This window comes from Halyomorpha halys, unplaced genomic scaffold (assembly GCF_000696795.3).
Source record: "Halyomorpha halys isolate HHAL.00 unplaced genomic scaffold, Hhal_1.1 Scaffold627.1, whole genome shotgun sequence".
In the NCBI taxonomy this organism is placed as follows: Eukaryota; Metazoa; Arthropoda; class Insecta; order Hemiptera; family Pentatomidae; genus Halyomorpha; species Halyomorpha halys.
The window spans coordinates 626593-644660 of NW_027111080.1; the positions used below are offsets into that span (position 1 = coordinate 626593).

The following is an 18068-nucleotide window of genomic DNA, read 5'->3' on the forward strand; positions in this document are numbered from 1 at the left end:
ATAAATTAGTTTTATGAAGAAAAATTGACCATTTACATAGATTAAGAGAGTAAGGCTTTTGACATGTATCATTAGAACTGTTATAAATTAAGAAATAAACCAAGAGGAGCAACTTGACTAGTGAGAATATAATTAAACTGTGAAATAGGGAATTGGAAGAAATTTGAAATTAAATTATTCTCATTTAAACTATATTATTATTTCACTTAGATTATGACAAAATAATTCTTTGTTTCCATGAGAGTGTTACATTGTTATACAGGATACAAGACAATTTATATAGACAGAGAATTATACTTTAGCATATTTTCTGAGATTATGTGCCCCAAAAATCTTGTCATATATTAAGAAATATGTTAAGGTGAGCATTTCTATTTGCTTTTTCTAACCTATATATGCAATATACATTAAGGGGAAGTAGTGCAAGGGTTAAATAAAATTTAAAGGTGGGTAGTCAATTTTGTGTACAAATCATATGAGAATGAGAACCGCAAAACTGATTCTTATGCCAAAATAATGGAAGAGACAACTTTAGATAAATTGAAGCTCTTAATTCCATGAATATCATTATTCACATAATATTAACATACATCAGTAAATGAAAACTTAATGTATTACATAAAAAGATATCAATTACTAGAAGTATGTAGGTTCAGTTAGTACATATTGTCTGTGATGGATAAACATGGGAATTCAATAAAAATGAAATAAAAACAACAACAAAATTTATATTGTTTATTACCAGACATCAAAAATGTACATAAATGCCTCTGAGTTTGGCAATAAAAATTCCTTTTCATCAACTTTATAGCACAAGAATATAACAGATAGCACGCTCACAGTCCATTTTAAGACGAATGACTAGTCTAATCAATGTTAAGGTATTTACTCCATTGGGACAAATGTAATTTACCGTTGACGTATACATGATTGCAAGTACCGTCGACATAAACATGACTGGGGTTTGAGTAACATGAAACAAATACATTCTCTTAACACTCCCACAACCAGTGCGTAACCTCACTTTTTATCACAACCTTACTCAATCAAATATACAAAACCATATTCTACAAAATTTACAATTATTTTTTCTTCATAAAATTAAATACATTTTAATATTTTCTGTCTGGAATGTAAAGTTAAACATTAAATTCTTTTATGATTATTTTTTTTATATAATATTAATTAACTAATACACATGCTCGTGGAATACCAATTAATTGTACCCTTTGTAAGGTCACTTTTTCATTTTTTTTTTTACAAAAACTTAAAAATATTTCAGGTGACTCTATGTATTAAAGACATCCGAGGAATTATACACAATATTTATAACATGAACTAATAGAAAATAAATAATAATACAAATAATAAAACTAAAAATAAATTTGTGCATTTATTGCTTATAGTTTAACAAAACATGAATGGGTGATGTTGAGCAAGTTCTGATAAAATGAAAATAACAATGAGTTATAATACTAATTTAAAATATGTAAATAGGGGTAAATAAATCATACATAAATTGTTGATAGAAATTCCATAAGGGCCTCTGATTACAGAAAGTGAAAAAAAACAATTAAAACCCCAATGCTTTTAGAGTACTTTAATGAGATTAAGTACAATAATACAACTTATACTTAGGAGGGACTTGTTTTAAGTACAAAAAAATATGTTATAAAGTGTTTAAATTCGGTTCGCTTAGTCTGTCACCAAATGGTAAAGATCTTTATATGGCCCAAAACTAATGTATGTTTCAAATTAAAAATAAACTAAAAATGCTTGGCTGGACGGACATAAAAAAAATATATATATTAATAACAATAAAAATAAGGGTCTATAATAAAACCTCCACTATCTAGCACTGGACACACTGATTCAAAAAAATATATAAAAAAGACAATTGAAGTTTGTATTACATCACATTTCAACCTTCAGCCAGATTGTCAGCATCAATGATTTTCAACCTATGGGAATGGAAAAAATCAACTGGAGGCATAAGAATAAAAAGAGTCTAATTAAACAATTAATCAGAAAATTAAACTTTTACCTAACTTAATTTTTAATAAAAGTAATTCATAAGAGATTAAGAAGGCCCTTTGGAATGCAAGTACAAAAAATATTAAACAAGGTACGATAGTTACTTTGTTAAAGATATTAATATAATTTATTTTAGTAGAATTAGGTCTTGGAAATGGCTTAATATGGTTGGAAAAAAAAGTTTCAAAACAGTGGACTTCAAATTTAGTTGTTAGAATTTCAAAGAATTTTGTAACATATCAGCATAGATAATTAGCAATAAAAGTAACGAGACTTACAAAAAATATAATACATTGCTTATTTTAAAGTTTTAAGTAATAAAATATATGTTATATTAACTGTTTTTGTTACCCTTTTTGATTACGGTTAATGGAGGTTTTATTATACTAAAAATAAAGGAAAATTAAAAAGAAAACACAAAGACTAAAAGCCTATAAAACGATTTATATGGCAAGAAAAATTTTGTAATTTAAAAAAAATGATCTTAAGATAACAATTTTAAAATTAGAATAACAAGTTAATAATATGCAACCATTTCATAATTATATCTCCACACTCGTTAATTTTCCTGATCATAAAAATAAAATCACATATATAATTAAAACAGATGAACAATTAACTAAAATCACACAAAAATTACATTTGAATTAATAGCTATGGTAACAATAATCAAGCACACTGATTTCTATAAAACTATACTATTAAATCCCCCTAACACAATCCCTTTTTCTTTCTTATTAAAAATTCATTTAACGCTACACAGCGTATGGACATAGAACATGGACAACAGGATACATAAAACAAAATGCTGATTACAGAATTGTGCATAGAAATGTATTTTATCAATGAAAAAAATTCAATATTAAGATTGAATTTTTACATTTAACTGTTGAGATAAAATTCAAGATTAAATTTTATATTGAGGAAAAAATTTAATGTCTGAAAGGGACGGGTAGCTCCAATTTTCCCACTTACAGAGGAACGATTCATTTAAAATTTTTCCTTATCTCAATTTTTATAATTCATCGTTGGAGTTAATCATGAGCAATAGTTGTAACTAATAAGAGATTTAAATGAAATATACATTATTTCTGAGGAGAATTGAAAATTATAAATTTATAGGAGTGAAGTTTTCAATTTAAAAAAATTTATTCATTTTGTCGTTTCAAATAAAGATGTCTCATTATAAATTTTGTTTCTAACTCAGCTATTTATATCCAATCATGATGTCAAGTTTTAAAACCCCGAGGTCGAGCACACACATTTTGTTTATAAAAACTCTATAACCAGCATTTTGATTTTTTAAGATGACTGGACAGTGACAAAGTGAAATTGATAATTTTGGACATTTTATAGGATGGAATAATGGATTTTTTTCTTTTCTTTTTTTTTTTTTTTAAACATATACAATAATATGATTATTGTTAAAATTGGATGGCGATTTTAATTATCACAAACAAGAATCTCACTCGAGATATAAACACATAAAGCGAGCTGGGATTTGGCTAAAATGAAATAAGGGTTTGGTATTTCACTATGTTTTTTTAGTTTTCTCTTTTTTCTTTTTTTTTTTTTTTGTCAGGGATTTTAGCATCTTCACATATAATACAATAATTCTTGTGCTTTTTTTTTTATTAATAATAATTTTTTATACGCTCTTCTTAAATACTTATAAATGATAATTACAATATAATAAATGATTTTCTAATTATAATACAATATATTACATATAAGAGGATTGAAAATACAACCATTAATGCCGTTCAATTGAAAAGACTATGAATATTAATTTTTTTTTTCGTATAATGCTTAATTTATATTACAAAAGAGAAAATTTAAATAAGGAGGCAAAATGGAATTATGGGTATTAATATGACAAAGTCTCTCATACAGATATATTTTTTTTAATTAGGCATCTTTCTAGTTTTAAGTACATGTTCCATCTCACCTCTTATTTAATAATGTAAAAGCTTCGCATGTTAGGCTTAAATAGTAAGATCATAGATATTCCTTACTAATATTGCACATACCCAAAAAGTCATTTTATCTACAAAATGAAAAAAAAAAAACATTAATGCCAAGCATTGTCGGGAAATAGGATTTTAATTTTTTTTTTTTTTCGCAAAAAATATATTAAATGTTTCACACTTTATAATATATACTTTTAAAAAATATAAATATCTGTGAACTTTATGAAGAATGTACATTTATTTAAACTTTGAAATTGATATGCTAACGACAGTATGAGAGGTTTTGTCATCTTATTATATTTTACCCGTAGTCTTAGAAATCATAAAAAATTACAATAACAAAAAGTTCATTATTTCTTAATCTATTTAAGTAGACATAGCGTACACATAACAAAAATATATATGTAACAAATCATGTTGAGTAGCAAGCATGTGATATCTGTACCGTAACAATTGAAAATCAACTTGATAACTTTTATTTATTATATATAAAAACAACCTGCGGTGAGCACTGGATAAATTAATGTGCATTAAAACGAAAAAATAAAACTCTAAACAATGGATGACGGGTTCGCTAAAGCTAGCTAACATTAAATTAAGAACAAACCTGGCAAGAGCTATACGCTTCCATTATTTCATTTTAAAAGAGAGGGGTTTCTCGATATATAATAATGACTGGTTTATTTTGAATGGCTTAGCCATGCCCGGATTGCACAACCTCTGATGAAAGTTGGCACATTTTCATCTTGTTCAGCCTTACAGTCACAGATATCGTACATTGCAATTTATTACATAAATACAGTAAGTACTTGACGTTCCCTTCACGTCATGATACACAGAATAAGGCTGTATTCGACATTGAACAAAAATTAACATTGTTTATGAATAACCTATATATATTTATATTTATAATTAGATATATGAAAAATAGGCATGGGCCTCCATGCGCTTAATACAATAATTTTAACTTTCTTTATCATTTTTTTTTTTGTTTTTTTTTTAATTTCTTCATTTTTTTGTTTACTCTGGATTGACACAGCCATAGAGGTGGAAATAAACCAGTCCTGTGGAAATAAGCTGACAGAAGCGAAAAGAGAAATATAGATAAAAGATTATTACTTCCCGATAACACGACCAGCTGTCTTTCCCACGCTGCTAAGACCTTCTCCCCTGCTTCGGGATCGATGAAGGGTTGAGTTTTCTGTAGGAAGGGTAAAATAAATAATTAGAAACAATATTTAAAACTCAAATAATAATTATAGTTTGGGAGCCCATGACAAAAAGGTGACTTATCTCAGACTAATTATTCTGTTGATAATTCTACATGTTTGATATATTCTGACTATATGTTTGATAATTCTCTAGAACTATCAAACATATAGACATACATAAATGCTGAAAATGAAGCTTTTTTAAGTGACTTTAAAGTAGTCTATAATAATCTACATAGAAATATCCCATGATATTTGCTATAATAAAGTCCCTAAATGATGATTTCTTGTTTTTCATAAAAAAAAAATAATGTATTTGAAAAAAACTGTACAATTAAACATAGAGAGCTAAAATTTTTAGCAAATTTACTCTACTTTGAGAAAGTAGAGTAATGTTTTTACATATACATACATGCACAATGTTTTTTGTGTAGTAGTTTCCAAGATCTCGGGCATGGAATGGAACATTAACAAAAATTTTAGGGTTTTCCTAGATAAAATAACTACAATAACTTTGAATAGTCTGCCGAGGCTGAAAATTAATGTTTTTATCGCTAATCTAAACCCATGAAACATATCAGAAAATTATAACAACCAGATTTTTTCCATTTCTTTGCTTCTTCTTTTCTTTTTTTTTTTTTTTTGGCTATTTTGCTTCATTACTTAGAATTTATCCTATTCACCTGACCACAATTTTTTATCCCAGTGGTTTTATGTTGGGATACATTTGGTGCCAATGGACATGATCATTTTATAGGCACATACCTTTGTCAGTGGCTCCCAGACTACTATATAAAAACAAACATTTTCAGTAATATAACATTTGTAAAAGGGATAATTATGCAGACTTTTATATATGAAAAGAGCGGTTTAAAATTTAATGGTGACATTTCTGAAAAATAATAATAAAAACTACCTTTAGAAGGTTTCTGATCTCTCATAGCTCTTCCTCTTCGGTCTCTGATTAGTTTGTCAGCACGAACGAAGATGCCATGTTTTGTTCTCGACTCGAAATATTTTACTCCTTCGACGCTTCCATCATTTTTTCCTTCAAGAGAAAGAAATACCAACTATTAATTTAATATTTTAAAAACACTGTACTTCAATACCTCACAATGTTATGCAATACCTAAAAACAATGTCAAGTTTAAGAACATATCAAATTGAGGATATATAGCTATTTATAATCTCAAAATACATTATTTGAAAAAAAAAAAAAACTGTTACCCAAACTATTTAATATTAATCCTCTTGCATGAATATGATTCTTTATAAAACTAGGGGGGTACCTCATTTTACAAATTATAGAATTTTACGATTAACTAATTTTTATTATTCAAACTTATATGTAAAATAAAATATTACATGATATTCATATGTAAAATAAAATATTAAAGTGACCGCTTTTTTATATACGTTTTCCACGAGGAAATTACAGTAGCAACACTATCTATAAGCAAGCGGAAAAACTAACAACTTCACTGGCCTAACAGAGAGCCCCACTCATGATGTAAAATAAAAATTAGAAGGTGATCACTATAAAAACTTTTTCATATGATAGAGAGATGAAATGATAAATGATACCTATGGGAGCATCGAGGTCAACTCCAACCCAGGTACCAGGTGCGAAAGAAGTTGGGCCTATGTATGCGATCACACCTGTCGAGTTGTAAGGCCTAATTTGTACACTTTCTCCGAGGCAGACCCAATCAGGGAGTGGAGCTTCCTTTATCGTTTCAGTTTCATCTATAAAGGAATAAATGGACATTTGACACAATTATTTACTAGTTCATCACAAGTTTTACTATAAATAAATAGATCCTTAATTTATTCACAAGATTGTGAAGTTAGGCCTTTTAATAAGAATGTGATGATAAATAAGCAAATTGTTAAATGGTTGAAGTGAATGAAATAAGATTATAAATGTTAGTAAGTAGGAAACGGTTATTTTAGAAATTTATCAAAAAGTGATATTAACTGGTATAATTATTTTTAAAGATGAATTCAACTCATAAGTCACTACCTACTCATATTATAGCCTACAATGAAAAAAATATATTAAAAAAAGGTATGACAGTAGAAATATAAAGTTATTGTGACAAGTGAAATGTAAGCAAAAAATACGCGTATCTTGGAATCTCCTTGATATTGGAAATTGATATTGCTCTCCTGTGGGCAGAAACATTGGAGAAGAATAAAGAGATTGAGAGAAAAGGATCAAAAGAAATTTGTATTTTAATTTAAATAAAGTATTTAAAACAAAAGGTAATATTAAGTGACATAAAATTAAAACTGAAATAAAAAGAAATAAATAAGTTTCAGTTTTTACTTTCCTTACCACCAAGGTAAGAAGGGTATTGTAATTAGTTAAAATTTTCTATGTGTATTTTTCAACAGATATATACTTTTTTGAGCCCCTTTGAAAAATTGGTATTTTCATATACACATTAAAAAATCAATTAAATTCCCTAAAAAGAAAAAAATCATTTGAATTGGACCAACATTAACAAAGTTCAGGCATATTGAAATTGGTACTCATATTTTTCCCATGGTAACTTTTGATTTACTGATATTTCCAATAACTTGAAAATTATATATATTCTTAAACATTCGAAATGCTTGTTTGAAGGATGATTAAATTGTCGAATAATATAAACTTTATAAAAAAAATAAATAAAAATAAAATTTTTATCAGAGCAATAGTGGTAAGGAAAGTTTTGTGATATTTCAATCTTATACTCCGCGTCGCTTAATGTTTCTTACAAAAGGAAAATGAATTCTAAAATGATAAGAATAGGCAAAGAATATTTTGTTTATACAGCGTTAATTTGTTTATGATTAAAATAAAAATAAAACATATCATGAATGAGAAAAAAAATTAGCTATTATCAGACAAAATAAATTATGAATTTGGACTAGAGAACTATTTAACAATTTTAAGAGAGGTAATTTGGAGAAATAATAAATACCAGGTAAACAAACAGTTTGACACGGAGATACAAATTTACATTTTAGTTAATTAAATAAATAAAAGTACAGAGGAGTCCTGAATATATAACATTGGGATTCCAAATGTATGCTTAAACCGAAAATGAAATTATGATACATTCTATGAAGTCCACATCATTTTCCTATGCTTCCTCACTGCTAGTTATGTTTTTTAGAGCTCTGATTTCTGTACAACACCAGTTCTGTCTGCTTCTTTTTTTAAAATAACTTACACTGTGTTCTGCTCTTCTATCACCCATGTTGCCTCAAGATTTGGTTATGTTTAGACCAATCTTATAATGTAAACTATGTAATCACTAGTATAAATACTATCTACGTAATCATACATTAATATATAATTTAAGTTTATTTTAGATTGATTTTATTTAATTCAAAAAATTTATTAATCCAATATCGGTCAGATCCCAATCATTTTGGATCATTAGGACTCCACTATATTAGAAAATAATATAACATCTATCATACCTTCAGTGTTACCACCCGAAGATGATATGCTCTCGTTGCCATTAGACAGTTCAGACAACTTCCTCTCAAGCCTAAGTGCAGCCTTACTTTCAGAAAGCGGCCCTCGGGCCTGAGGAAAGGAAGCTCTGTTACTATTACTCTTAATAGTACCGCTGCTGTTCTTCCGCCTTCTCACAACCTGCAATTCAGTGCAAGTGTTGAATAAAATAATTTAAGTAAACAAGAATAGATCTAATTGTATAGAGGATAAACTACTTTGCCAGGAGCGAGAGCAGGAGTTTCATTCTCGGAACTTTGGTTATCATGATTAGCTTGAATGGGAAATTCTTCTTTCACGACTGGAGTTTGAGGAACCTTGGCTTCTTCTGGAGGGCAAGAATGCTTTCCGTCATCTGGAGTGTCCATTGATCTCAAAGAGAGACAATCATCACTTGTGAGATTACTTGAAGAAACTGCTTGAGATCCATAGCCACTGAAAAACAAAAGAAAGAAATCTATTCAATCCATTTCTTTTATTATAAAAGACATGAGCATCAAAAATATGTTTTGAGTAATCTAGAAAAATTATTTTAACACTAAAATTTGGAAGAATGAAAATTCCAAAAAATACAATATATGCTATGACAAGCGTTTTTAAAATTCTAAAAAGTTGGATTTATCAATTTAATATTCAATCTTTCAATGTTATGGCTTGTTTTTAATTATTTTCTGGCTTAAATCTAAGTTTCTTATTCATTAATTTATTATAAGTTATTCTTATAATTTGTTTTCTCTTCTCTGAATACATCCTCCCCTCCCCCTGACCAACTTCTCCATATATTAATTACTTAAACAAACTTTACCACTTTCAACCCCAAACATTTTGATATTTATTTTAAACTGATAAAGAAAGGAACCTGCTATTTTAATTTCTTTTTATCTAAATAGCATAGTTAACATTTAAAAGAAGAGATAGAATGTGAAAAACCCAAGGCAGCAATTAAATGTTTATACCTGTTTATTATTGAACTCATACCAACCCATCTCTTCTAGACTTTAAGACATACTATGAGTTATTCTTCAGGATCACAAGTTACTTGACTTTGAAAACATGTATGGTAAGTACTATTAGAATCTATCGAGATTTGGGAAACCTACACATCCTTTGGAGTTTTTTTTCCCAACCCACCCCTTAACCCAACTTCTTCATGAAAACCAGGTAGAGTTGTGTAAAATATAAAAAAAGTAGTGTTTTTACCTCACACTGAAATGTTTTGCAAGGAATGCTTCAATTGACAGCTCGTTATTTTCTCCATTTTTGGAGATAAAACTATTTTTGTTTACATATAAGAAGATGGTCAGGGTTGCGGTCAAAAATGAACAAATAGTTTTTAACTATTTAATGTCCGACGTTTATATATAATTAAAATTATTATATGATGGTTTACTGTACAAATGAGGAGTTTTTCGCGATTATGTAAAAAATAATTAAAAAAGAGAAACTTAACTTTTGGGCTTTTTCTCAAGCTTAACACTACCAATGGGCAAATTTCTCACAAGACTGTACCCTCCCATCGTAATATAACTTATATCACAGTTACTAATTGTATTTTTTATTTAATACAGTTGTAAATTTCAATAAATTAAAAAAAATAATTAGTAAATCAATTTTAAAAAGCTAAAAACCATTGGGGCAAGTGAAATCCCACCTACCTAAGAACGGGTTAATGATTAATTTAACCTTATTTTAACCAGTTAAATGTTAATAACAGTTTAAACAAATTTTTGTACATTATCATCACATTTATATTATTGAACAGTAAATCAATTCATACAAAAATGATTAATTAAGCTATATAAATCAATATTTGTCATATTAAAATGGTGTATTAACCTTGAACTTGTACTAGGTGTCCCTCCTTTTGTGGATTGAAGCTCAACGAGAGAATCCAAAGTTCTTGAACTCGGAAGAGAACTTCTGACATGTTGCTTTGATCTTTCAGAATCCTAAAAATAAGCGAGGCTGTTATCAGATATGTAAAATTGACGAGAGACAAATGATAATTGTAGAAGAAATAATTAGGAAACATCATAATTAAGCCTTTCACATCCTGGCCAATAGTTTATCATAGACAAGGACCAGGTTTCTGAACAGTAAAAAATTACATCACACCTAGTTGAGGTCTTAACCTCCTAAATATTGGGAATTGGGGTATTTAAACATAATATTACCAATTCCAAATCTGGATTTGTATTTCTACATAATTACTTACTGTATGTAATAAATTTATATATTTCATTAAATAAATATTTAAAAGAGAAAACTTCCATACTATACCTGAAAAGATTCAAACTCAGAAAATCTCCTGATGGGTTCTCTTTCTTCCTCTCCTCCCTCTTCTTCTTCCTCAATCAAACCCTCTTCACTTAACGGGAAGTTCCGGGAATGTTCCTCATGTAGAGTGGTCATCCTTAGGCCAAGTTTAGTGTTCGGTGATGCTAATACATGAGATAGGAGATTTAGAAATCGGAAAAATATAACCTTTTTTTCAGATACTTAAATTAATTATTTTAAAAATTATATAGAAATAATATAATAATGATTAAAGCAACATACAAACTAAATCAAGTATTTATTCTTAGTGTCTAAAACCTCAACAAACCATGTTCCTAATTTACTGACTATACCTGCTAATTATCTTTTATTTTTAGATAACGATAAGTAAGATTTATGGTATAGCCTGACTAAACTAAACTATAATGTAATATTTTTAATAACCTTTGTATAAATTTGTATCCTATTCCTTGTTTCTCAACATTTTCTGAAGTTATTTTGTGATTAAACAAGGTTTTACGGTGGTGTTGAAATAAACTCAATTAACCATGAATTAGGTTAATGATTGTTGGAAGTATTTTATTTTTATTTATAAATCTAGTTAAATAGTTACAAATAACATGAAAATTCAAATAAATAGGTTTTTTTTTTTTTTAATTTCATTCAACTCACTTATCTTCACGACATACAATCTAACATTTACTTTACAGTAAACATAAAAATATATATTTAACATTAAATTACAACTGTAAAACAACATATTTAATATTTATAAAAAATATTTACTATATATCTTCAATATGAATATTTTTCACCAGAACTCATTAACGGTCAAGGGTAGAGAAGGCATTATCAAAATTCAATATATATATAAACTCTTTAGGATATAAAATATTGCACAGATCATGAAGAGTGGATGTTGAGGAGAACCAAACTAAGACGAAATGATCCAGCCACTAAAAATCATTAGATTATTTCTAGTCAAAAACTTGGAAGTCTACAATCTCTTCAAGTGTAGCAGAAAAGGAAGTAATTTTTTAAATAATAGTATTGGTGAATTTTCTGTTATATATGTTCTGTAGCATTAATCATTTTAGCATTAATTTAATAAAAATTGGAGTCTAGTAATTTCTTATCACTTCTATAATCTATGTTTATTATTATTTGTTGATTCATTAAGATTATGATCCTTAATATCAAAATCAGAACATAAATTAATTAAATATATTCAAATACTAATATCAAGGGGAAGAAGGATTGCTTATAAGAAATAAGAAACTACCTAAAAAAAGTGGGCTTAATATTATAAAACCATAAAGGAATACATAACATAACGTAAGGAATACTATAAGGACTTATGGAATAGGAAGGCATATTGACAGATGAAAATAACCAATTAAACAATGAAACTTCTTTTTCCTATAAAAACTAATAATACCTGATACTTTATTCATAAAAAAAACTACTCTTTGAGTTCTATGAGATTAAAGAGGTTTCAATGTCAACATTATAACAGTTAGTTCAAGAAATAAGACAACATATAGTAGAAGAGGTTAGAAAAGAAAATGTTAGAAGGGTGTTTAGTGTTAGTAACATACGTTTAGAGCCAGGTTGGAGGCGAAGGGTGTTCAAGTTGATGTTCAGATTGAGGAACGTCGGGCGAGCTGAAATACATCCCAACACCATTAAACATTTCATTCCAACACCAATAAAAAAAACGCTACACACACAAGGAAATAATTCAAGACATTACATCAGAGGGAATAAAAATTCCATAAATAGTAAACACAAAAACTAGGCTTGAAGATATTTAATTAAAAAAAAGAATTATTGCAGTTTTAATGATATAACTTGGAATATAAACAAGGTAGGACTAATTTGATAACTGGAACAAAACCTGTATATTAAAATAAGTTACAAATTTAAAGTTGTGGACAAAAGTTAAAAATCGACTAATCGGGCTTAAAAGTTATTAATTATTTTAATGGTCAAACAAAACAACACATACTATGTACATCTGTATGTGCATGAAAATACAGATACACAATAAAAATACTTTAAAAATGATTAAAAGATTTAATTTTAAAATCAAATTACAAAGAGTATATTGCTTATTAAATATGTCATGACTGAAAAAAAAAAAAGGTTCAGGAATCATAATTGAAAGATATTAGATGATTTTTATGATGAAGAAAAATATCTGAAAGAAATTTTGCCAGTGAAAATGATTAATATTTAATACAACCACATTCTATTCCAATTAGCCCAGCTCATGAAGATTAATAATTAAAAGTTTCAAATAAAATGTAAATAGACGGAAAGAGAGATAATATTTAAGATAAATATTATTGCATGTTTTTAATATTTATAAAGAATCTATAAACATATATGTATCTATACATAAAATAATCACTACTTCATTCATTCATTCATTCCTTTTCCATTTATTAGAATACAACTTAAGATTTATTATTCGTTAGAGGATTTTTTGTTGGTTTATTTATTTTCTACATTTTCGTTTTTTGTTTAAACTTTTAAATATGTACATAAACAGTAATTGCACTATTTTTTATTATTTTTAGTTCACTCGTATTTGATTCTTTTTCATTTTTTTTTTATTAGATTCAGTCGCCTTATGATTTATGATATGATATATGGTTTTATTTTACATATTCTATTGTTGTTGATTTTTCTATCTCTTTCTTCAATTCATTTTTTTAATTATGCTTTATAATTTCATTTTTATTTTCTATTTTACTCTAAGGCTATTTTGATGCCTGTAATATTATTCAAAAGGGATTAGTCCCAGAATAAATCAAGAATATCATTATTATTAATATACAATAAATTCTAATTTAATTTAAATAACATTGGTACCAAATGCTTATGAAGTTACGTGATCAGTTCCTCATTGAGATTTTGATGCCTAATGTAAACAAAACAATAAAGAGTTGTGTGTCTTAATCGCTATGTTACTGCGCTCTCACATAATGTTAATTGATACAATTTTATGTTTGTACTGACCTAAAAGAAAAAATATATATCAAGAAAAAACTAATGTTCTATGTTGTAGAGCTGCTGATTGATTAGCACAGAGCTATTCATACAGATAAAGATTTATACACAATTTCTTGTATATATATAAAACTAACTTGAAGCTTATATATTTAGTCATGACATGGTTCTATTTAATGAGCAATATGTCTTAAAAGCAATAAATCATTATTGCTAAAAATTATGGCATACACATACAATCACCTATAAAATTGAAAAAAAAAAAAGGTATAAAATAAATAAACAACATTAACATTTTCAACATAACTTACTAAAATACAACATTGTCATTCGGATTCAGTTATACATAATATCAGCGCAACAGCTTATACAGAAACCCCACATTGTATTAAAAAAATATAACATATTTATATACAACAATCGTGCATACCTTTGAGAAAAAGGCCAAACGAAAACAATTGAAGACTTTATACTTAAACACAGTCGATACAACTACTTGTGGGTATTTACAGTGTTACATACTTCAAGTTCACACTGAAAGGATGTAATGGATACATGGGAAGGATATGAATGTATGGAAAAATGAAGGAATTTTTTGGATTTAAGCAGATATTTATTATGGGAGATGAAATAATGAATGATCATTCAAAGCAAATTGCATGCGAGAGCGTACCTAAAGCAGGCTTCAATATCATACTAAATCGCTTTATCCTAAGTGTTAGTCATATTAAATTAAATCTAATAATTTATCATATTTTACAGTAAACAATATTTTACATTAATAAAACTATTATACAGTCACTAATACCATATGGATGTTAGCTAAATTATTTTCTAATCTTGTCAAGATTATATATTCAAATTACTTGTTAACTACTTTTATTTTACTAAATAAAACTATTGTTTCAAACTAGCTAATTTTATTTTATTTTATAAGCATGAAATTAAAACAAAAATTAAAAATAATGAAGCAGTGAAAATGCTAGGGAGACGCATTAATTTATTATTTCATAATAGTCTATTTTCTAGGGACAAGCGATGGTCAAAAGTACATTGTAGTGTATATATAAAACCAACAACTGCATTATTTGCTTCAATTCTTGATCAAACTTAACTTTTTATTTTACATATATATTTACAAAAATGACATTCACAGTTGTAGATTAAGCTCATTTGATGTTTTGATTTTACTTGAAACTTTTGATGAATACATTTTTTTAAATATAAAATTAATGAACAAGGAGGTCTTTTATTCACATTTAAGCTGACATCTTGATTTCTCAGGTAACAAGGAGGAAGAATAGGAATTAACAATTATTTGTATTATAGAATTTAAATTATTTAAACAAGATTGTTCTATGAGAAATAATTTTGAGGAAATCAAGGTTCTTAATGAACCGTAATGGCAACTGAAGAAGAATAGCGTTTTAATTTTTAATGAAATGAGATAGTTCCTGAAATTATTATTATATTATTATTAATAGAAATTATCTTTTTGTGATTAGAGGGTTTAATAAGTTAGATCATGACTGAAAGAAATTTTGAGACAGTTTATATAGGTAATCCTGTACGGTGTCTATATTTAATGCAGCGTGCATTTTAGATAATCTTTTGATGCATTTTAAATAACTATTAATGATTCTCAGGCATTTGTTTTGAAATATTCGCATTTTTTAGATATTGGTTGAACTAGTAAAACTCCATATGGGGAAGGCATAAGTTAAGATGGGTCTAAGCACCACTTTATATATTATTAATTTATTTCTATCGGATAATTTTGATTTTTTTTTTAATATTAATAATAATAGATGAAAATTATTTATGCAGCTAACAAATTGAATTTCATCATCATCAAAAGTATACTAGACAATTTTCTTTAATTATAATTTTTCAACACTAACTAAAGAATAAAGCGACCTAATTGCTAAATAATTTTACCAGTTAAAAAAAAAAACTAAATAAAAATAAAAACAGGATCAGGCAATATCTAAATTACATGCACGACCATGCCAAGTTGCAGATAAAAAGCCTATTACCTGACAAAATGGAGCCTGTTCGGCCAACAATAAAAGTAAACATAAAAATAAGGCAAAGTATGAGACATGTGACAATAGCTTTGTATTGACTTTTCTAATTTTTTTAAATTACTTTTTGTCAATTCAAAATAATGCTAATAAAAAAAACAAAACAACAAAATTGTATAAATAAATTTTTAAAAAAGAGCAGTTCTGAGCTTTCAATGGGATAAAGAATTTAACGCAAAGCAAATAAATTAAAATAAACAAAAACAAAAAATATGTAATGAAATAATCCACTTTTTAAATGGTAACTTTTATTTAGGTAACAATTGATAATTTGTGTTCATTAAACCACTATAATGAAGAGTGGGTGGTAACCTAGGCTCACAACTCCCAGTTTCATATTAGCACTCCATTTTCATACGGTTTTAAAGTAAAATCAGTTTTTATGTGGGGAAAAAATGAGGCCTATTAAGAAAGCTTATACATATCTGCAAATAAGAGACATAACACTACTCTTGTTCTAAACAAAGATGAAAGATTGTGAAAGTACCATACATAGATTCCTTGAATACTAGAATCCAATGAACATTCTAACATGACTTTGGCCATAAATGAGAAATTTAATGCCTGCCATGATGACCTACAAATGGGCAGTATTAGTTCACTCTGGTTTTGCCAAACTATGGTAACCACATGGTAGATAAACCAAGAAGCATGTGGTAGGCAAAATGTACCAAAAGTACCCAAAAATGTACAATCACAAATCCACCATGCCTTATATAAAGTAATACATATTATTTCTATAAAAAAATAATTTTTTCCCTAAGCCACAAGTTCACCCCAAGAGCTATAAAGGTATAAGGTCATAAGAACAGCCTCATAAAAAATTTATAATTTCGATCAATTGTTCTCATCATCATTTAAATTTTGTCTTACACTCTTGAGACAAGGATAGTACAAGTAGTAGAAGGTTATGTCCAATGCAAAGCATACTGAGCAGTGAGAATCGTCTCTCTCTCAGATTCTGTTAAGATGAGCACACGAGTTATCATGGCTAGTGAGAACAATAAAAGCGGCAACTGATAGATGGCTGAGAATGTTAGATGATATGCGGTCTCTTGGACTTACAAGAGCTGCAACATAGTCTAACCTTTGAATATGCCTCTTACATACAAAAGTACTAAGGCAAACAACAAGAGACTATACTCATGAACTTTTTAAATGTTAGGGTCATCAAGTAAATGAGAAGATAAACTTGAATACCAAAACATTTCATTTTATCCAAAAAGGTTTCAACTTCCTTCCTGTAGGTAATAGTTTTCCTAAAATAAGTATCTTCCTCAATGTATAGGTGTCCAAAATATTCTCTATTAGCAGGAATTAACAACAAAGTAAATAAGTTTTCAATTAAAAGTTACCATTAAAAAAATAGTAATAGGCATTCATTATGTAATGTAATAAATGTATTGACTTGATGTACATATTACAAACAATAGTTTAACTAATCATTAAAAAATCAAATAAAAATGAAAATATTAAAGTAATGATAATGTTATTTTAAGTTTGTATTACAACTAATGTTAAAATATCAATATTTTTTAAATATAAAAACAAAATCAATATTTATTTTTTCCAAATGAATGCCATTCTTTGAGCAGATAATGTTTTCAGACAATAATCTGCGGAGGCATGAACTCAAATCAGCTCTGATGTTTGACTGGGTTCAGGAATTAACTTAGATATTAAAGGTTACATAAACTTCTTCGATCCATGTTACAAAGAAAACCAGGGGTCACCATACCATTCAATACATACAGTCCACTTATGTAGATATTTAATCATTTTATCTTTTTCTTGGGGATACCTTTTAAGATAAATTAATAATTTTTTTTTTAACAGCTTATTTGTTATATTGTTGAATAGTAATTGTTATTCAGAGATTTTTATGCAATTTTACCTGTTTTATATATTTTTTTATAACCATTTATTTTCTACAACATGGGGAGGAGGGAGTTACTAACAGGTAATT

The 18068-nt window shown here is 27.4% G+C and overlaps 1 protein-coding gene across 5 annotated transcripts in view; it reads right to left on the reverse strand.

Moving 5' to 3' along the window:
- Positions 1-722: 722 nt before the first annotated feature.
- Positions 723-18068, reverse strand: part of Khc-73 (Kinesin heavy chain 73) — a 224570-nt gene continuing 207224 nt past the window's right edge. For 4 of the 5 annotated variants that reach the window (XM_067049162.1, XM_067049160.1, XM_067049161.1 and 1 more), the window contains 8 exons: positions 12602-12667; positions 11007-11167; positions 10563-10675; positions 8945-9161; positions 8690-8867; positions 6800-6961; positions 6132-6263; positions 723-5205 (listed from right to left, as the gene is read on the reverse strand). In XM_067049162.1, the coding sequence (XP_066905263.1) occupies positions 5120-5205; positions 6132-6263; positions 6800-6961; positions 8690-8867; positions 8945-9161; positions 10563-10675; positions 11007-11167; positions 12602-12667 (1115 nt within the window). In that variant the 3' untranslated portion in view covers positions 723-5119. The remainder of the gene's footprint in view (positions 5206-6131; positions 6264-6799; positions 6962-8689; positions 8868-8944; positions 9162-10562; positions 10676-11006; positions 11168-12601; positions 12668-18068) is intronic. The other variant, XM_067049163.1, reaches the window with a different exon arrangement.